We start from the raw sequence: 21,759 nt of genomic DNA, 5'->3' as shown, positions 1-21,759 counted from the left end.
AAAAGTAATGATCTAAATATATTGGCATCTATAAATGTCAATCTTCAAAAAGCTCTGCAAAAAACATCAAAACAGTAAATCAGACAGCACAACACGAAAAATGTATATAATTTATTAATGTTGTTACAATTTAACAACACCAAAATATCTAATAAAGCCACTATTACCTGATAGCCACTTATTGTCTACAACACTATACTTCGTAACAAAATCATTCCAATTTTTATCAAATGCATTTTTTGTAAAAGAATTCCAAATAACATGACTCATCTCTTGTTAAATTTCTTCGTGTCTCTTGTAGCCATTTAATTTTTGTAGAATCTTCTTCATAATATGCTGAATACACCACCTATGAATTGTAGTGGCATGCAAATCTCAATAACCTTTTGCATTGATACACTTTAATCAGTAAGAATGCCTTTTGGAGCGTTTCTTCCCATGCAACGAAGCCAACATTCAAATAACCATTTGAATGATTGAATATCCTCATTTTTCATCAAAGCACATCCAAGAAGTGTAGAATGACCATGGTGATTCATACCAACAAAAAAACCTAAAACTAAATAATGGTATAAACTCAACAACACAACAACAAAAATCAGATATGTATTTCCAAAAACACAACAAATGTCTCTAATTGACACCGAAAATATTTTACACAAGCACAACAAAGTACCTGTTTGTATTATAAGTGGTATCAAATAAAACATCACCACCAAAATACTCAAAAGTAGTCCGGCTTCGTTCATTAGCCCAAAAAACATTTTTAATTGATTCACCAGCCTCAAGTTCAAGCTCATAAAAAAAGTTTTGATTCTTTTCTTTCATTCTAAATAAGTATGTTCCAAATTCTTTGGCATCATCTTGTTTAGATACATTACGAACTTCCTTTGTAATATAAGTTCTAACATCTTTTTCAATAACTCTAAGTTCACGATGACCTCCTGCTACTGCAACAAATGATTGATATGTCTTACTTGACCTAATACCAACTTCATCGTTATTCTCAATTATGTGACGGTCAAACATACTTAACTGCCTATGTTGTTTAAGCATATCTGCTTGATTTGGACAGCATGCATGTGTATGATTTAAAACAATCTTGGAAATAACCCAAACAACAGTCTCCTTCAATATATGTATATAAATTCACACAAGACAATTTAATCCAGCTAATGAATTTGTCTTCTCAGTAGGAGATATGTTAGATTTTTATTTTCCTTCTCTATTGCATGTAATTAATTGATTTTTTATTTCATCTTTCTATTTATGTTCTTTATTTTAGTAGCAAAACCTGCAACTTTAGCATAATTTTTGTAAAATTTTTCATCTTCTTCAAGTGTGTTGAAAGTCATCCCAACCTTTGACACAAACTGCTCATCAACATCAAACTGCAATAACACAAATTTAATGTAGAAAACACCAAATCAGTAACACTAATCTTCACAGACCAATCCATAACAAAAATGAACTTATTAGTATAACGCCATCCTTTATTTCTAGAAGACACCGAAACTCTAATTAAAACGCAACATAAACATATTTTCACAATCAAATTTAAAACAATTCAAAAATCATATTTCAATCAAATTCAAATCCTTAATCATCAACCTTGATTTATCCTATCAATCAAACCTCATCAACTACATTCGATTCAAAAAAATCATCCAACTCTCCCTGGTTCAACATATTCGAACTTGCATCATCTAACTCGCCTTGGTTCAACGCACTCGAACTTGCATCATACATTGTTTATTCTCAATGTTTGATTTCAAAAACACAGCAAAACAACAATCCGCAATGCAGTGAACAAGAACACAGAGCATGTTGATAAAAAAATTGAGAACACAGAGAAGAAGAGCAAAAAATCTGAGAAAGCAGAGAAGAAGAGCAGAAGTTCCAGAATGAAATCACGAAGTTGAAAGCGCAAAGAAGAGGAGCAAAAAATTCAAAATGAAATCACAAAGAAAATGTTAAAAATCAATTAGTTAGGATTCTATCTCTTACACGTGGATAAAATATATGTTAAAATGACCTGATTACTTAAAACACTTGGTGGTAGAGTCTTTTGTTTAAATTGTTCCAAATCATGAAGGATATTGTTAATTACGAACACAAAAAAGAGAGTGGCTAAAACATCTAGAACTAAGGCTTAACAAATTATTGGAAGGTTATCAAGTGTTTCAAGAACAATAGTATCGTAGTGGTTTTAGCCATTAGTCTTTATTATAAAATATATAATAGTTTAAATCAAGGACTAAAACCAATGAAACACCAATGTTTCTAAAACACTTGATTTTCCCAAATTATTATCGTAGTGCATACTCCAAGGCATTGCACTAAACATATAGGACTACGGAAGCAACCACACTATCCTTCTACGTTGTATGTTTTTCTGTACACTCTTAAAACTATTTTTATTAAATCTACGAAAACCAAAATAAACAGAATTTGAATGACTTTGTCCATGAATAATAGTGATATGAACAAGAATATAAAAGGTTGAGAAGGATACTAGACTTCACTACGGCAACAGCGCCATTTCCTATTAGTAGGTGTTGTTTTCATGAATCAAACAATGTTATTATGCGTTCAGAAAAGTCCTTTAAATGTAAGTCTTTTCAATTATTAATTTATTACCTAACTAAGAAGAATAATATAAGTCTTCCAGCACAGTCACCAACTTAGGTGCAACTTTATGTTCTAGAACCCCTTTCAATGCAGATTTATGAAGATGCAATGCTTTCCACCAAGGTGTGACAAACATGAGAGGACAGCATTGGCCAAAGGAAACAAAATGGAAATAGGATCAGATTCCCTCTAGGACGATATCAGTCTTTGCCTTTAGCGGTAGCTTCTGATAGCAACGGTTCAAGTTCGCCCTTCCGGTACAACTTCAGTGTATCTGCACGAGAGAATTAAATGGTAAAAACAAAATAAGGGGAAAGGAGGGAAATTCACATTATTTCTTTTCTATTAAACTATGTAGCATTCAACTCTTTGGAACTGCAAGAAATTCAAGTTCATATTCAATATAGCCATAGTTCATGATACAAATGTAAGAACAGTTAATCAGTGAGGAAAAATAATTGTTTATTTTGAACTGCAGATATCCCTCCAACACTCACATAATCAATAATGGTAAAGCATAAGACCAAAAAAATATACCTGTACAGCCACCAATATGTTTGCCTCCTGTAAAAGAACCTTAGGGTCAGTCATAAGCAGTTCCCATAGAAAAATTAACATTAATAGCAGGGTAACAATCTATTTTTTTCTTGTGAAATCATAGTAGAAGATTGCTGGATGAAATACATTATGTATTGTTCAAGAAACAGAAATAACTCATAATATATATAAGGACTTAGTTATGACTTATGAGAAGTTCATATGAATATGAATAATGGTTGGAGCCTAGTTTCAGTTTTGGATCTCAAAAGACATTATCATTGAAGGTTACAAGCTTATCAGGCAAAATAACATAAAAGATTTTGGAATTAGATGGAGAAACTGAATATCAAGCTGTTTCTTAACTTGTTTGCAAATAAGCACAGAGATCACTTGCGTGGTTTTACAAATCTACAAACGAAGAGAGTTGAAATGGTTATAACATTTACAAATTTATGTTGCTCCTTTATGACAAGAATTGGGTGTAGTTGTAAAGAGGCTATCTTTTAAAGGAGAGAACCGTAGTTCAAACTCTAAGAGAAGAAAATTGTTGGGAGCAACTTTTGTCGCAAGGGATTAACCTCAAAGTAATGTCTATGGAGATACCCAGAAAGACCAAAATAATAATAAAACAAATTGCTACTCAATGACAACAGTGGTTTAGATCAAACTGGATGAGCAACAACCTAGCAATTATGTAGCTAATGCCAATATCCTCCTCTTTTTCTTGTTTGGTGGTTTTTAATGATAACAAATCCATCAATAGAAACAAAGGAACACTATTGATAAATGCTACTCCCTCTTTCTCAAAATATGCATCTCTTTCGTCTTTTAGGTTCATTGAAAAATTAGTTTATATGAACAATCTGTTTGTCTAGATACATTAATTTTTCAACAAACTTAAAAATTATAAAAGACACTTATTTTGAAAAAGAGAAAGTATGGAGTAATTATTTGACTAATATTGACAAACTATTTGTATGAATAATAATAATGGACTAGAGAAGGTACTAACCGATAAATACATTTGGCACAGTATGTTGCCCTGTAAGCCTTTCCAACACCTTCTGCAACTGTGGCCCTTGTGGACCTAAGGAAAAAGAAATAAATATTTAAAATGCAAAGAACATACAAAGGATGTGACGATTATGATAAAATGAGTAACACAGAATGATTTTCACCATTATGTTCGAATGATAAGCAATGTGAAGATCAGAAAAGAAAAGAGTGATTAATTAAGCAAATTTTTATCGTTACTGAAAGCGTTAGCTGACAACAAACTTATCAGTTAAAAACCTATAGATCGCTAGATGAAGATATGTTATAATTATCCTCCAGCACAAAAATAGTCCAACTCAGCTTCTATATAAAAGACATTAAGAGATTAGATTGGCATGGTAACCAACGCTTGAATTGAAATAACCTTGTTGCAGCTCATCCATGCAACTACTGTTCACAGGGAACACTATTTCAAGATGCCAATATGCTTAGTCCATCATCACACATAAAATTAAGAGTTTTTAAGTCATGCCATCAAGATACAGATACATAGTATGTAGTTAACTGTGCATCAACATTAAGAAGTTCATAAAAGGCCTTATACTAAGGTATCCACACTTGTAGTTATGTAGTGATACACTGCTCATAAAGAAGAACAGACAACAAAACGAGCAAAGATGATGATAGTTCAAACTTGTTAAATATTCAAGATGCAAAAGATATATGTGGTTGTTAGGAACATTAACTATAAATAGAACTAATGAATCAAGAATAGAAAATACATACAAGAAAAAGCAGCAAAGAACTATTTGGGGTATATAGATTAAAATGGGAAATATTTCAGATTCCTAAAGAACTCCATACTATAACGACAGACTTAACATATTTCATAATAACCAGCACGATTAAGGTTCAGATAACACATTCTCAGACAAATACACATTCTTAGTCATGATTCATTTATGATCCATCAAGCAACACTCATGTGAAAATATAGACATGTGAACACTAGGCCTAAAATTCAGTTACACACAAATGCCCATGTGCTCGTTAACTTGTGATGAGTAAGACCTACCATCACTTTAATTCCACAAAAATTGCATAATTGTTAGTTGAATAAGTCGCTGACTATATATATATATATATATAAAATCCTCATAAAAGAAAATTTCTTAAAGTTACGGATTATAATGAACTTTGCTTGTAATTTCAACAAGTAAAATACTAACTTGAGAGCTTTACACAAATGATAATAAACAATATTTAGGGTTTGGGGATTACTAACACAGATCAAAGACACCACCAATTAAGGAAAGGAAGTTGAATCAAATTACCCATTTCGTCCAATTCGAAGACCAATGGTTCCACGCCGAGCTTCTTGAACAACGCTTTCACCTCAGAAGAATACCTTCCAACACACAAACACAAAATTCAGCCAAATCAAATCAAATTGTTAAATTAAAAAAAAAAAAAAACAATCAAATTAATTCAAATCAAATCGCTAATAATAACAGTGGAAGAGTTAGAGAACTCACGAGCACCATGTTTTGGAATAAACGACGACAGGGTTGCCCGAAACGGTTTTCTTGATGGTCTCTTCGAGTCGGGAGCCAAAGGAAGAAGAAGAAGAAGAAGACGATGACGAGGCACGGATTGAACTGATATTGGGCCTGATTGGGCCAGTGTTGAAAGAAAATGCGTTCGGGGTGGTGATTGTTGTTCTGGGAACGGGGAAGGAGCAAGTGAAGAATTTGATTATATAAGACGATGATGAAGATGAAGGCTTGAAGGGATTGAGAGATGGCGGTGAGAAAGTGAATGTGTTTGGCAATGCCATTTCTTCAGAGAGGTGATTTGGAACTTGATGCACTTTCCAATACTTTCCCACTTGCTTCAATTTCTGCCCCCTTATTATTGTTAAAAGAATTGCATGAAAGATATAGCTGTGATTATGATGTCCATGAAACAACGCAACCCAATTTTCGGGCAATAGATCTTCTCAAATTTTTCTTAATTTTTTTCATCAATTATTTAGTTAAATATAATTTTTTATTAAGAAAAGCTCTGCATACAAGTCATTAGGACTTATATGCTTTACAAGTTAATTAACGAATAAATCCCAAAAACGCGATGCAAGATCTACGTTCTTCTTCTTCTTCTTACTCATCTTTTTCTTATTTTCTTTCGTTTATTGCCTTCTCTTTCTCCTTCTTCTTCTTCTTACTGCACGTTCTTCTTCTTCCTCTTCCTCTTCTTCTTCTTTTCTTTTGTTTCTTGCTTTCTCTTTCTCGTTCTTCTTCTTGCACGTTCTTCTTCCTCTTTCTCTTCCTTTTCTTTTCTTTCGTTTCTTGCCTTCTCTTTCTCCTTCTTCTTCTTGTTGCGCGTTCTTCTTCTTCTTTCTGTTCTTCTTCTTCATTTACGTGCTTTTTTCTCTATTTTCTTTCTTCGTTATTCTCAATTTCCATTTTTTTTAACATCAAGCTCTGAAATCCTTTTTGAGGAAGAAGAAGCAGCAGAAGATGAGGAGGAGAAAAAGAAAGAGTTCTGAAATATGCATAAGGTGTACTTCAACGAATTTTGGGTGTATTTCTGTAATCCTTTGGGTGTATTTCTATAATCGTTTAGGTGAATTTCTGTAACCGTTTGGGTGTATTTCTGTAATCCTTTGGATGTATTTCTGTAATCGTTGGGGTGTATTTCTGTAACCGTTTGAGTGTATTTTTGAAGTTCCATTATCTTCAAATTTGGCAAGAAAATTGTTTTTGTGGAGGAAGAAGAAGAAGAGTCGTTCATAATGCATGGTGAGTAGCGCATTTTGGAAACAGGAAGTTGTTGAATAACGTGCATTTTATTTACTCTTGAATGTGGAAGTGTGTAATGCGTTAATTAAGTGTAACGCGTGTGTTTTATTGGACTTGTAAGCCAAAAAGACTTGTATGTGTAGCAGGCCTCTTTTTTATTATACATTCTTTGAAATTAAAAAAGATATTTGAAAAAATATATTAAATCATAAAACTTATATTTGACAAATTAATTAAATAAAAATTGAGAAGATTGAGTTATTATTATATTTTTTTAAGAGTAAAATATAAAATTTTAAAAATTAGATCATTCATCGAACCATTTTAAAATTAATTCAATTGTGATTCAATTGTAATAATCATTTATACCAAAATAATAAATAAAATATAAATAAATATACTAAAATATAATTATACTCTAATATAAATTTTAGAATATTTTTAATATTTGATTTTAATTTAATTTTATTTTAAACTTTTTAAGATATCACATAAATATTTACTGGATTATATGTCATAAAAACTAATTTGAAATTTAACATGAAATTTATTAGTCTCAACTTAATTTAAATTTTATATTATTTTTAATCATTTCTAATATTTTTAATTAAATTGTAAAAATTAACTAAAATAAAAATTATAGAGTCACACAATTAATAAATATATACCATATTTAAAATATATTACAACTAATGAAAATAGACTTTAAAATATTATCTAAATATTATTTAATTAAGCATAACAACATTAAAAAACACATTACATGTTAAAGACATTGCATATTTTGGCTCATTAGATTTGGAACAAATTTGCAATGGAAAAATTAGATTTTTGTATATCTAGATGGGAAGAGAAATTAAAATTTTATAAATAATTGAAAAAAAAAATTACGTTGAATTAGTTTGGATTCATTTTTCTACTAAATTGATAAGAGATAATGAAAAAAATAGAATAATAAAATACAAGAGTATAATTTGGATACATCTTATTTCGTTTGATTAAACTTTTGTCATTCTTCTACAATAATAAAGTTCAAATGTTTATTTAATGGGTTATACAAATGACACTATTTAATTGATCTTTCTTTAAAATGATATGATTTTTTTTACTAATATTATTCTCATTTCAAATACTGGAGATATCAAAAAATATTTCATTAGAATTACTCTTAACATGTCATCTAAATTAAAATTACTATATTTATCAAAATCTTATAATCTTATCTAAATATAAATTTAAAAGTCAAATAATAAAAAAAATTAAATATAAAAATTATTATCGCAGATGCATTATTATTCGCAAATGTTTTCTGATTGATATTATTATAAAAAAAATCATAAAAGATATTAATAACCTTTGTTTTCATCAATTATTCATAATTTAACACTCATCAAAACAGTAATATAAAACAAGAAAATTTCATTGAATTAACTAAACCAACAACAAATATTCAATCTTTTAGACAATTCAATAAGGTTATGTTAGGTCTGACTTTTCGTTTGGTCATTGTTTTATTTGTTGAATTTTTTTATTAGAAGTACAAAGTTGAATTCCAACGGCAAAATATATTGAATTTCTTCCCTAACAAAGTAGATCAATTTATGCTTTTTTATTGAATTATAAAAAAAAGCAAGATTAATTTTTTTTGAAATAAAAAGTTCAACACAATAAGATAGAGCATCAACGTCTCAACAGAAAAGTATTAAACAGATAAAAACTAATTCCTAATTATCTTCGACAAAAGTCATCAACAACTCAAAAGATCAAATATCACTCTATTCCTTGTAATTCTTAATCGACCTGCTAACTACTCCTGCAACACCTGATTCTTGATTTCTGAATATTCTGTTATTTATTTTCAACCAAGTGCTCCAAATGATAGCATTGAAACCAAACTCACCAATATTTTATTAATTTGACTGCACGATTGACCCTCTGAACCACGTAAACTTACGGTCATTCAGCTTTATATCCACCAGTTCGATAATGTTGTTAACACACTAGCGTCTTTTCTTTCTTCCAACTGCACAACCTCATTGAAGACACCCATGTAGTAAAGAGGAATCTGACATATTTCTGAAAAAAAAAATCAACTCTTTTCTTGTATGCGCACCATACACCAAACAACCAGCACAAATAAAAATTATTGTTTGTCAATTTCCCTTCTATACACAACCATCTCTCCCTTTTGTAACAATTACTCAACCTAAACATCATAATATCCCACATTATTAATAAACCTCCAAAAGCACCTTCTGATCCCACAAATTTCAAGCTCACCACATCATTACCCCAAAATTGTACTACATCAAACTTAGAAATCATATCCTTCTTTGTCTTTATCAATCCTAACATATTCACATTGTTTTTACGCTTAAATTTCTTACCATTTTCCACTTTTCACACCCCCTAAACTCCTCATATTCCACGAACTAAAATCATTTAAAAACTCTATTACACATCTTATTTCGACTTTTGGGGCGGCACCTTCTTGTTTTCTCTTTCTGTTTTGCTTGCCTTCTTTTTTGTGCCAATACTTCATTCTGAGCTTAGAGAATAGCCATAATGTCTTCATCCTCGTTATATAAAACAGCTCCTGATTCGACAGCTAGATTCCAAACAGCCCTATTTTCAGCCATATCTGTATCCCAACGTCTTCCGTGTTCATCTTGATTAGTTTCACCGTCTGCATCTTGCTCTGAGTCCTCCGAATCTTCTAAGTTCCTTACAACCCCTTCATCATCCAACCCAGTTTTTTGCACCACTATATTCTCATCCTCTAAATCTGAATCTTGCACTGCATCACCCTTCATCAGATATATGCTACCATGATGTTTACCACTCTCGTCCAAACTAGCGTGGATCTCATTGACTACACTTGGTGGAATGTTTTTCTCCGCTGTGCTATTCGAACAATTCTCCGTACCTCCGCCAATCTCTGTTCTGGCTTGATTCTACTTGTCAGGTGCATAAGGGGCTTCACACTCCTCCCTGCCCTCCACGCCATCAAGTTTAGCGCGGAGATTATCACCTCCGCCACTAGCAGCTGACTTCTGCACTACTCCTAGATCTGCCTCGTCGGTGCTGTTCACCGTGTCATCAACCCCTTCGTGAACTCCATGACCAGCCACGCCCCTCTCTTCACCGTCGCCCGCAGCAGCAAGCAAGGAGGCCCTTTTAAAACGCACAATGACGTACTCTCCGTCGCACCACACAGCCACTTCACTGCCACACTTCACTAACATATTGGGTCTTATATGCTTCAATCTAGCCCCAACTGAACTTTTGTTCAACACCATATCAACCTCTTCTTTCTGTTTATCTTCGTATTCCCAAATCTTCATTTGTTCAAAAATTGCTTTGTTACTAAAAAACAAAAATTAACAAGGTTTGCAACATCATTTTAATAAGGTTGTCAGTACAAAAATTAACAAAGATTAACAAATTTTTTTAACCACCTATATATCATCATAATTTTAACAAAGTTTTTAGCACAAAAATTAAAAACAAAAAAAAAGCAAGATTATCGAAAACAAAAATTAACAAGATTTTTCAACCCAACTTAATAAAGTTTAACAAACTTTTTCAAAAGTTAACAAGGTTTTTAGCACAAATTTTTTTTTTTTAAAAAAAGCAAGGAAATAGAGATTACCTTCGGTTTGAGCACTGGGAGTGAGCAGAGCAAGAATGAAAAATGAGAAGAGTAGAGCAAAGTATGAATCTGAACAGCAAATAAGACAGTAAGCAGAGTAAGCAGAGTGTAAGGAAGAGGGAGCAAGAATGAGAAATGAGCAGAATAGAGCAGAGTATAAATCTGAACAAGAAATAAAGAAAAAGTCAGAACGAGCAGTGAACGTCCAGTGAGCAAAGTAGAGTATGAACTATTGAACCTAAATAACAAATAAAAAAAAAGAAAGAACGAGCACTAACTATGAGCAGAGCGGCCATTCCTTGTAGTCTGAATAGTGAGCAGAGTATTAGAGAGAGTGGTTGAGCGTGACGTGTAACACCCATATTTTTAAAACTTTAATTATTATCAATTTATTTTAAGTTATGATTGATTTATTTAATTGCTCTCTGTCTTTCGCTTGCGCCTTCTACTTTCTTGTGTTTGCGGCGTCGCTTGGCGTTTCTTCTGGGCAGCCTTTATCTCTGCGCTTCCACTCTTCCTTGAAGCTTCTTTCGTCTCCAGGTTAGTCTCATTTCGTATTTTGTTTTCGGCTTTTGCGATGAAGTTTTCCTTTTGATCTTCTTTTTGGAGAAAGTTTGGATTTTTCTATTTTATCGTGCTTGACTTTGTTGCATGCTCTGGAATTTTTCTTCATTTTTTGGTGTGAACCTTTTTCTTGTTGCTTGAATCTTTTTCTTTTGCATGTTGCCACCGTTTCTGTTGATGCCTTGGTTGATGATTTTGCTTGATTTTGAAAAGTTTTGTGCCTTTGCTATTTTTTCGTTTGGCCTTTTTGGTGTTCTGATAAACTGTAGCAGTAGTGTTGGTATACTGTGGGAGCAATATTTTTCCTGATAAACTGTAGAACGGTGGACCTTTTGCGTTTTTGCTTCCTTTGCTTTCTTTTCTGGATTTTATTTTGATGAGTGCCGAGATGTAGACTGAAGAAATGAATTTTGAAGACCCTTCTTGTTTACTGCCCCCAAGGGATGCTCCAATACTTCTTCTCTTGAGTCTTGGGGTTTTTTCCTTTTTGGTTTATTCGTCTGTCGAGATGTTTTAACCCATGTCCGAGATGTTTTTAAGTAATCCACTCTTCTTTTCTTTTTGTAGGATTTAGTTGGCCTCATGTCTTCCCGAAATAACGTTGTAGAGATGCCTTCCCAGGTTCCTGCGGGTATGGCCAATTGGGTGGACTCCATGGTTCTCCTGTGTGTCTCGCTGGCTGACTCTGAGTTTTGTGCTCAGCTTAGGCAGTTTCATAGTGTCTGTAGTAATTCTGGTGATGAGAAGAACTATGAACTTGTCCCTCCTTCTTCTAACGAGAGAGTCTGTTTTTCAACTCGGGTTGTTGATGGTTGCCCTTTCTTTTACGCTTATGACTTTTTCTTTGGTCAGCTGGGTATCACCCTTCCCTTTACTCAATTTGAAATCGACCTATTATGGTCTTGTAATGTTGCCCCTTCTCAACTTCACCCCAACTCCTGGGGTTTCATAAAAATTTTCCAATTGTTGTGCAATGGCTTTGGTATTCCTGCTTCCCAATCTCTTTTCTTCTATTTGTTTGTTTTGACTAAGCCTGGAATGGTAAAAAAGAAGGCAGCTTGGGTCTCCTTTCGTTCCACCCAGGGAAAGAAAGTTTTTTCCATGTTTGACGAGTCATTCCGCGATTTTAAAAACTATTTTTTCAAGGTCCGAGCTGTTAAAGGAACTCGCCCCTTTTTTCTGGATGAAAATGATGAGCCTGCCTTTCCCCTGGAATGGCAAAAAGATGTGAGGGTCTCCAGGTATTCTTGGGACATGTTGGATGAGGCTGAGCGGGCCTTTGTGACTATTTTGGAAGAGCGCTGGGGTCAGCCTCCCCATCTTGATACAAAGAAATTTCTAACCAATCCTTCTCTTCTTCAAACTGAACTAGGTATCTTGTGTTTTCGTTGCTATCTGTTTATGTTTACTTGTAGCTGTATTTCTGACTTGTTCGATTTGTAGCTTGACTTCTGTTTTATTTGCAGAGGCAATGAAGAATAACGAATCCATGAAAGCTTTTAAGAGGGCGCAGAAGGCGACTGCTGCCAAGAATATTGTCGCCAAGGCGGCTGGGGAGGGGTCCTCCCAAGTGCGCGAGAAGCCATCAGTGCCAGTTTCCCCATAGTGAAGAAAGCGATTCCGACACCTCGGGTCCGCTTGGTGGATCCTCATCCTGCTTCTGCCGTTCCATCTGCTGCCCCTCCAAGTAAGAAGCAAAAGACGGTTGAGCCCTTCGACCTTAATGCCCCTGACTTCAATGCCATCGAGTTCATAGATCAACAAATTGGGCCCTATGGTACCCTTTCGATGGACGATGTGTCCATCCTCCATCATTTGGAATTTATGGCCCAGAATCACGTGCAGATGGCGTTTATGGCGGCCGCTATACACTGGACTGCTCAAAGTCTCCCTCTTCATGCCACCAAGGCATTTATGGAGGAGGCAAAGCAAGAGTTTGACCGGATGAAGGGGATGAAGGAGGAGCTCGAATTAAAGGTGACCAAGTTAGAGAAGGATCTAGAGAATGAGAAGGCGAGTTCCCTTTCATTGGCGGCTTCTTTGAGGTTGGTAGAGGACACAGCCCTGATGCATAAAGATAGTTATGTTACAACTTATCGGGAGGTGATGCGTCTGAGGGGGGAGTTGGTCAGTGCTCGGGAGGATTATTCTGAGCTCCAAGGTCATCTTGTCGGCAGCGTGACTGCTGCTTACGAGAACTTGAAGGAGTAAGTTCGGGTCATTGCTCCCGAGGCCGATCTCACCTTTTTCAGTTTGGACAACGTTGTCAGAGATGGCAAGATTGTCCCTGATGACGAGGGTGATGATGATGATGATCCTCCTCCTATGTCCTCTGCCAAAGTGTCGATCTCTTCTGTTCCTCCAGTTGCACCTGATTCGGATTGCCAAGTTCTGAACCGGGAGGATGGAACTATAGATGCCGTGCCTATTCAGACTCGTCCGCCTTAAAAAAGTAGCTTTTTGACTTGACATCTACTTCTGTTTGCTGATGTTTGAAATCTTGCAGTTTGACCTCCTCGGATTGCTTTGTTTTATTGTTTGTAGCTTGGATCCTTGGAGATTGTGACTTATGGGTCCAACTAGTTTCCTGGTAGTTCTTTTGCGCTGGTCCCCCTTTAAGTTATTTCTGTAATCCTCTTTTTTGGACCTTTGTCAGGTCTCTTTCAGGGATTACTTTGATAACTTTTTAGTGGTAGGAGTCCGACTTGGTTATGCCGGTCTCCTTTAAGTTATTTTTTGTAGTCCTCTTTCTTGGATTTTTGTCAGATCTCTTTCAGGGACTACTTTGGTATCTTTTAAGTGATAGGAGTCTGACTTAGTTGTGTTGGTCTCCTTTAGGTTATTTTTCGTAGTCCTCTTTCTTGGATCTTTGTCAGATCTCTTTCAGGGACTACTTGTATAACTTTTTTAGTGATAGGAGTCCGACTTTGGTTGTGTCGGTCTCCTTTAAGTTATTTTTCGTAGTCCTCTTTCTTGGATCTTTGTCAGATCTCTTTCAGGGACTACTTGTATAACTTTTTAGTGATAGGAGTCCGACTTGGTTGTGTCGGTCTCCTTTAAGTTATTTTTCGTAGTCCTCTTTCTTGGATCTTTGTCAGATCTCATTCAGGGACTACTTGTATAACTTTTTAGTGATAGGAGTCCGACTTGGTTGTGTCGGTCTCCTTTAAGTTATTTTTCGTAGTCCTCTTTCTTGGATCTTTGTCAGATCTCTTTCAGGGACTACTTGTATAACTTTTTAGTTTTGGGCTGACTTTGTTATGTCAGGCCCTTCTAAGTTAAAGTAATCCTCTTTAATAGGGTTGGCCAGACCTCTTTCCAGGGTTTACTTATAACTTGGGTTGACTTGGTCCGACTTCTGAACGTCGGCCAGTCATTAAGTTATTATATTATCTATCCGTAAGACCTCGTCAGGTTCTTTTTGGATTGCTTTCGATAACTTCTTACATTATTCTGTGTTCATCTTTTCCGATTTGTAGAAAATGGTTGGCGTCTTTAGATCGTCCTTTGGGTGAATCGCGTTTTCACCTTTATCGGACGATTGTCTTTATCGTGGTCGCGTAGTGAATTTGTTTTTCACTTTCTGCCAACCTGTTGCTTTATAATCGGACGATGAATACTTCAGATTAATGCGTCTTGGAATCTTGTAGAATATCTAAATAAACTTTATTCAAAGAAAAAATGCAAATATATACATGTGGGAGTTTCCTTGTCCCTTTAAGTCGGGTATGATCTAGGTCTCTACATGGTGCCTCATTAAAAAACCTTTTCAGGAAAAAGAGCGCATCCATTTAGTGAGATCCTTTACCTTTTCTAGTACCTTCTTAGGTTGCAGGCGTGCCATGATCGGGGAAACTCTCGTCCATCAAGCTCGGACAGTCTGTAGTAGCCCTTCCCCAGTACTTCAATGACTCGGTAAGGTCCTTTCCAGTTTGCTGCCAGCTTTCCTTCTCCGGGTCGAGTTGTTCCAATGTCATTTCTGATTAGGATGAGATCATCCTCTGCAAAACTTCTCGGCACTACCTTTTGATTATATCTGGAAGCCATTCGTCGCTTTAGAGCTTCTTCCCTAATCCAAGCTCTTTCTTGGATTTCGGGTAACAAGTCGAGCTCTTCTCTCTGAAGTTGGGAGTTTGCTTGTTCATTGTAGTGGACTACTCGGGGAGATCCTTCTTTGATTTCTATTGGAATCATTGCCTCCGCTCCGTATGCCAGTCAGAATGGTGATTCGTTTGTAGTAGAATGGGGGTTGTTCGATACACCCATAGGACTTGTGGAAGTTCCTCGGCCCAAGCTCCCTTTGCTTCTTGTAGCCTCCGCTTTAGTCCGGCCAATATGACTTTGTTGGCAGCTTCGGCTTGTCCATTGGCTTGGGGATGTTCGACGGAGGTGAACTGGTATTTTATGTTCAAGTCGGCCACCAATTTTCTGAAGCCTGCCTCTGTAAATTGGGTACCGTTGTCCGTGGTGATGGAGTATGGTACCCCAAACCTCGTAATAATATTCCTATATAGGAATTTTTGACTTCTTTGAGCGGTGGCGTTGGCTAGGGGTTCTGCCTCGATCCATTTTGTGAAATAGTCTACTCCTACTATGAGGAATTTTACTTGTCCCGATCCCTGTGGGAAGGGTCCGAGAAGGTCGAGTCTCCATTTCGCAAATAACCAGGGTGAGGTCACGCTGATGAGCTTTTCTGGTGGGGCAATATGAAAATTGGCATGCTTCTGGCATGGTGGGCATGTCCTCACAAATTCTGTAGCCTCCTTTTGTAGAGTTGGCCAATAAAATCCCGCCCGGAGTATCTTTTTGGTGAGGGCTTGCGCTCCGAGATGATTACCACAAATGCTGTTGTGCACTTCCTCCAAGACTTCCTTTGTGTTAGAAGTCGGTACGCATTTTAGTAAAGGTGTTGATATCCCTCTTTTGTTAGTGTGTTGTTTATGATAGTGTAGTATTGTGCCTCCCTTTTCAGCCTCTTTGCCTCCTTTTCATCTGTAGGGAGTGCTTCTGTCTTGAGGTAGTTTATTATGGGGGTCATCCATCCTTGATCCCGACCTATTATGGCTAGGACTTTTTCTTCTTCCGCTATTGACGGGTTCTGTAGTATCTCCTGGATGAGGCTTCTGTTGTTGCCCCCTGGTTTGGTGCTGGCTAATTTTGAAAGGGCGTCAGCTCGGGCATTTTGCTCACGAGGTATGTGGTAGATCCTATATTCCCCGAGTTGTCCGAGCTGTTCTTTGGTTTTATCCAAATATTTTTTCATGGTCGGATCTTTGGCTTGGTAGCTTCCCGTTATTTGTGAGGTGATGACTTGTGAGTCACTGTAGATGTTGAGTTTCCGAGCTCCAACCTCCCTAGCCAACTTTAAACCTGCTAATAGCGCTTCGTATTCTGCCTAGTTGTTCGAGGCTGGGAATCCGAATTTAAGGGAGAGCTCAAGTTGAGTTCCTAGGTTGCTTTCGATTATCACGCCCGCACCGCTTCCTGTTTTATTCGAGGATCCGTCCACGTATATGTTCCATTCTATGGGGATTTCCGGGGTGTTTGTGAATTCTGCGATGAAGTCGGCTAGGTGTTGTGATTTGATGGCTGTCCGCGCCTCGTATTGGAGGTCGAACTCAGACAACTCGATTGCCCATTGTAGGATTCTTCCTGCTAGATCTGTTTTCTGCAATATCCTTTTATGGGTTGGTTGGTCCGAACTTTAATGGTATGCGCTTGGATGATACAATTGCAACTATTTACAGTGATGCCCGAGAGGCCAGAGAATGCTACAACAACAGTTTTAAAAGACCTAACCAAAGTACCCAAGCTCATGTACACAACATCAGTAACCAAGATGAATTACCAGTCCTGGCCGACCTCGATCCCAGGGCAAGAATCCTCAAACGACCAACTGGTGCGCGAAATTGTGAACAATACTTTTTCACAACTCTCATAATACCCGGTAATGGCTCCAAAAACGTGGTAGCTCAATACCATGGCATTACACAACTTCGCACAACTAACCAGCAAGTGCACTGGGTCGTCCAAGTAATACCTTACGTGAGTAAGGGTCGATCCCACGGAGATTGTTAGCATTGAAGCAAGCTATGGTCATCTTGTAAATCTTAGTCAGGCAAACTCAAATGTATATGGTGATGAACGAAAATAACATAAAAGATAAAGATAGTGATACTTATGTATATCATTGGTGTAAGAGCTTCAGACAAGCGTATGAAGATGCCTTCCCTTCCGTCTCTCTGCTTTCCTACTGCCTTCATCCAATCCTTCTTACTCCTTTCCATGGCAAGCTCGTGTAGGGTTTCACTGTTGTCAGCAGCTACCTCCCATCCTCTCAGTGAAAATACGTCCCTGATGCTCTGTCACAGCATAGGCTAATCATCTGTCGGTTCTCGTTCAGGCCGGAATAATATCCATTGATACTTTTGCGTCTGTCACTAACGCCCTAGCCTGCTAGGAGTTTGAAGCACGTCACAGTCATTCAATCATTGAATCCTACTCAGAATACCACAGACAAGGTTAGACCTTCCGGATTCTCTTGAATGCCGCCATCAGTTCTTGCCTATACCACGAAGACTCTGATCTCACGGAATGGCTGGCTCGTTTGTCAGGCGAGCACTCGGTTGTCAGGCGATCAACCATGCATCGTGTTATCAGGAATCCAAGAGATATTCACTAAGCCTCAGATGCTTGTAGAACAAGAATGGTTGTCAGTCACCTTGTTCATGGGTGAGAAGGATGATGGGCGTCAATCATCACCTTCATCAAGTTGAAGAACAAGTGATATCTTGGACAAAGAACAAGCGGAATTGAATAGAAGAACAATAGTAATTGCATTAATACTCGAGGTACAGCAGAGCTCCACACCTTAATCTATGGTGTGTAGAAACTCCACCGTTGAAAAATACATAAGCATAAGGTCTAGGCATGGCCGAATGGCCAGCCTCCCAATGATCTAAGATAGCATAAAACGAAGATAGCTACCAAAGTCTCCTTAATACAATAGTAAAAGGTCCTACTTATAGATAACTAGTAGCCTAAGGTGTACAAAGATGAGTAAATGACATAAAAATCCACTTCCGGGCCCACTTGGTGTGTGCTTGGGCTGAGCAATGAAGCATTTTCGTGTAGAGACTCTCCTTGGAGTTAAACGCCAGCTTTAGTGCCAGTTTGGGCGTTTAACTCCCAATTAGGTGCCAGTTCCGGCGTTTAACGCTGGAATTTCTTGAGGTGACTTTGAACGCCGGTTTGGGCCATCAAATCTTGGGCAAAGTATGGACTATTATATATTGCTGGAAAGCCCAGGATGTCTACTTTCCAACTCCGTTGAGAGCGCGCCAATTGGGTTTCTGTAGCTCCAGAAAATCTACTTCGAGTGCAGGGAGGTCAGAATCCAACAGCATCTGCAGTCCTTTTGAGTCTCTGGATCAGATTTTTGCTCAGATCCCTCAATTTCAGCCAGAAAATACCTGAAATCACAGAAAAACACACAAACTCATAGTAAAGTCCAGAAAAGTGAATTTTAATTAAAAACTAATAAAAAATATACTAAAAACTAACTAAAAGATACTAAAAACATACTAAAAACAATGCCAAAAAGCATACAAATTATCCGCTCATCACAACACCAAACTTAAATTGTTGCTTGTCCCCAAGCAACTAAAAATCAAATAAGATAAAAAGAAGAGAATATGCAATGAACTCCAAAAACATCTATGAAGATCAGTATTAATTAGATGAGCGGGGCTTTTAGCTTTTTGTCCCTGAATAGTTTTGGCATCTCACTCTATCCTTTGTAATTCAGAATGATTGGCTTCTTTAGGAACTTAGAATCCAGATAGTGTTAATGATTCTCCTAGTAAAGTATGATGATTCTTGAACATAGCTATTTATTGAGTCTTGGCTGTGGCCCAAAGCACTCTGTCTTCCAGTATTACCACCGGATACATACATGCCACAGACACATAATTGGGTGAACCTTTTCAGATTGTGACTCAGCTTTGCTAAAGTCCCCAATTAGAGGTGTCCAGGGTTCTTAAGCACACTCTTATTGCCTTGGATCACAACTTTATTTCTTTCTTTTTCTTTCTTCTCTTTTTTCTTTCTTTTTTTTCGGTTTTTTTTTTTCGTTTGCTTCCTTCTTTTTCTTGCTTCAAGAATCATTTTTAATGATTTTTCAGATCCTCAGTAACATGTCTCCTTTTTCATCATTCTTTCAAGAGCCAATATTCATGAACCACAAATTCAAAAGACATATGCACTGTTCAAGCATACATTCAGAGAACAAAAGTGTTGCCACCACATCAAATTAATTAAACTACTATAAAATTCAGAATTCATGCAATTCTTTTCTTTTTCAATTAAGCACGTTTTTATTCAAGAAAGGTGATGGATTCATAGGACATTCATAACTTTAAGGCATAGACACTAAGACACTAATGATCACAAGACACAAACATGGATAAACATAAGCATAAAATTCGAAAAACAGAAGAATAAAGAACAAGGAAATCAAAGAACGGGTCCACCTTAGTGATGGCGGCTCTTTCTTCCTCTTGAAGATCCTATGGAGTGCTTGAGCTCCTCAATGTCTCTTCCTTGTCTTTGTTGCTCCTCCCTCATGATTCTTTGGTCTTCTCTAATTTCATGAAGGATGATGGAGTGTTCTTGATGCTCCACCCTTAGTTGTCCCATGTTGGAACTCAACTCTCCTAGGGAGGTGTTTAGTTGCTCCCAATAATTTTGTGGAGGAAAGTGCATCCCTTGAGGAATCTCAGGGATCTCATGATGAGAGGGGTCTCTTGTGTACTCCATCCTTTTCTTGGTGATGGGCTTATCCTCATCAATGGGGGTATCTCCTTCTATGTCAACTCCAACTGAATAACAGAGGTGACAAATGAGATGAGGAAAGGCTAGCCTTGCCAAGGTGGAAGACTTGTCCGCCACTTTGTAGAGTTCTTGGGCTATAACCTCATGAACTTCCACTTCTTCTCCAATCATGATGCTATGAATCATGATGGCCCGGTCTATGGTAACTTCGGACCGGTTGCTAGTGGGAATGATTGAGCGTTGAATGAACTCTAACCATCCTCTAGCCACGGGCTTGAGGTCATGCCTTCTTAATTGAACCGGCTTTTCTCTTGAATCTTGCTTCCATTGTGCGCCCTCTTCACATATGATTGTGAGGACTTGGTCCAACCTTTGATCAAAGTTGACCCTTCTTGTATAAGGATGCTCATCTCCTTGCATCATAGGCAAGTTGAACGCCACCCTTACACTCTCCGGACTAAAATCCAAGTATTTCCCCCGAACCATAGTGAGATAATTCTTTGGATTCGGGTTCACACTTTGGTCATGGTTCTTTGTGATCCATGCGTTAGCATAGAACTCTTGAACCATCAAGATTTCGACTTGTTGAATGGGGTTGGTGAGTACTTCCCAACCTCTTCTTCGGATCTCATGGCGGATCTCCGGATATTCACCCTTTTTGAGTGAAAAGGGGACCTCGGGGATCACCTTCTTCAAGGCCACAACTTCATAGAAGTGGAATTGATGCACCCTTGAGAGGAATCTATCCATCTCCCATGACTCGGAGGTGGAAGCTTTTGCCTTCCCTTTCCTCTTTCTAGAGGTTTCTCCGGCCTTGGATGCCATAATGGTTATGGAAAAATGAAAAAGCAACGCTTTTACCACACCAAACTTAAAATGTTTGCTCGTCCTCGAGCAAAAGAAGAAAGAAGAGAGTAGAAGAAGAAGAAATGAGGAAGAGGGAGAAGGTGGTGTGTTCGGCCAAGAAGGGAAAGAAGGGGTGTTTAGGTTGTGTGAAAATGAAGGGTTGAAGAAGGGTATATATAGGAGAGAGGGGGAGTAAGGGTTCGGCCATTATGGGTAGGTTTGGGAGGGAAAGTGGTTTGAATTTGAAGGGTGAGGTTGGTGGGGATTTATGAAGGATGGATGTGAGTGGTGAAGAGAAAGATGGGATTTGATAGGTAAAGGGTTTTTGGGGAAGAGGTTTTGAGGTGATTGGTGAGTGGGGGAAGAAGAGAGAGAGTGGTGGTGGGGTCCTGTGGGGTCCACAGATCCTGTGGTGTCAAGGAAAAGTCATCCCTGCACCAAGTGGTATCAAAATTCACGTTTTGAGCCATTTCTGGCGTTAAACGCCGGGCTGGTGCCCATTCCTGGCGTTTAACGCCAGGTTGTTGCCCTTTACTGGCGTTTAACGCCAGTCTGATGCCCCTTTCTGGCGTTAAACGCCCAGAATGGTGCCAGACTGGGCGTTAAACGCCCAACAGCTAGCATTACTGGCGTTTGAACGCCAGCTTCTTCTCCTCCAGGGTGTGCTGTTTTTCTTCCTGTTTTTCATTCTGTTTTTGCTTTTTTCATTGTTTTTGTGACTTCTTATGATCATCAACCTACAAAAAAGATAAAATAACAAAAGAAAATAGTTAACTATAAAACATTGGGTTGCCTCCCAACAAGCGCTTCTTTAATGTCAGTAGCTTGACAGATGGCTCTCATGGAGCCTCACAAATGATCAGAGTAATGTTGGAACCTCCCAACACCAAACTTAGA

The 21,759-nt window shown here is 37.4% G+C and overlaps 1 protein-coding gene across 2 annotated transcripts; it reads right to left on the bottom strand.

Moving 5' to 3' along the window:
• Window positions 1-1,117: 1,117 nt before the first annotated feature.
• LOC130960193 (monothiol glutaredoxin-S10) lies at window positions 1,118-6,095 on the bottom strand. Of its 2 annotated transcripts, XR_009079031.1 has the most exons (6): window positions 5,703-6,095; window positions 5,502-5,575; window positions 4,184-4,258; window positions 3,169-3,195; window positions 2,641-2,905; window positions 1,118-1,391 (listed from the first exon to the last, which is right to left on the bottom strand). XR_009079031.1 is itself a non-coding variant. In XM_057885521.1 (5 exons), exons 1-5 carry the CDS (start codon window positions 6,002-6,004, stop codon window positions 2,832-2,834), a joined length of 552 nt encoding a protein of 183 aa, XP_057741504.1. In that variant the 5' UTR covers window positions 6,005-6,095; the 3' UTR covers window positions 2,442-2,831. The 2 variants fall into 2 exon arrangements, 1 of the variants encoding a protein (XP_057741504.1); XM_057885521.1 differs by lacking the exon at window positions 1,118-1,391 and having other exon boundaries at window positions 2,442-2,905.
• Between the last annotated feature and the right edge of the window lie 15,664 nt (window positions 6,096-21,759).

This window comes from Arachis stenosperma, chromosome 2 (assembly GCF_014773155.1).
Source record: "Arachis stenosperma cultivar V10309 chromosome 2, arast.V10309.gnm1.PFL2, whole genome shotgun sequence".
Classification (NCBI taxonomy): domain Eukaryota; kingdom Viridiplantae; phylum Streptophyta; class Magnoliopsida; order Fabales; family Fabaceae; genus Arachis; species Arachis stenosperma.
The sequence above is the reverse complement of the archived record's forward strand: the minus strand, read 5'-3'. Positions and strand labels throughout refer to the sequence as shown.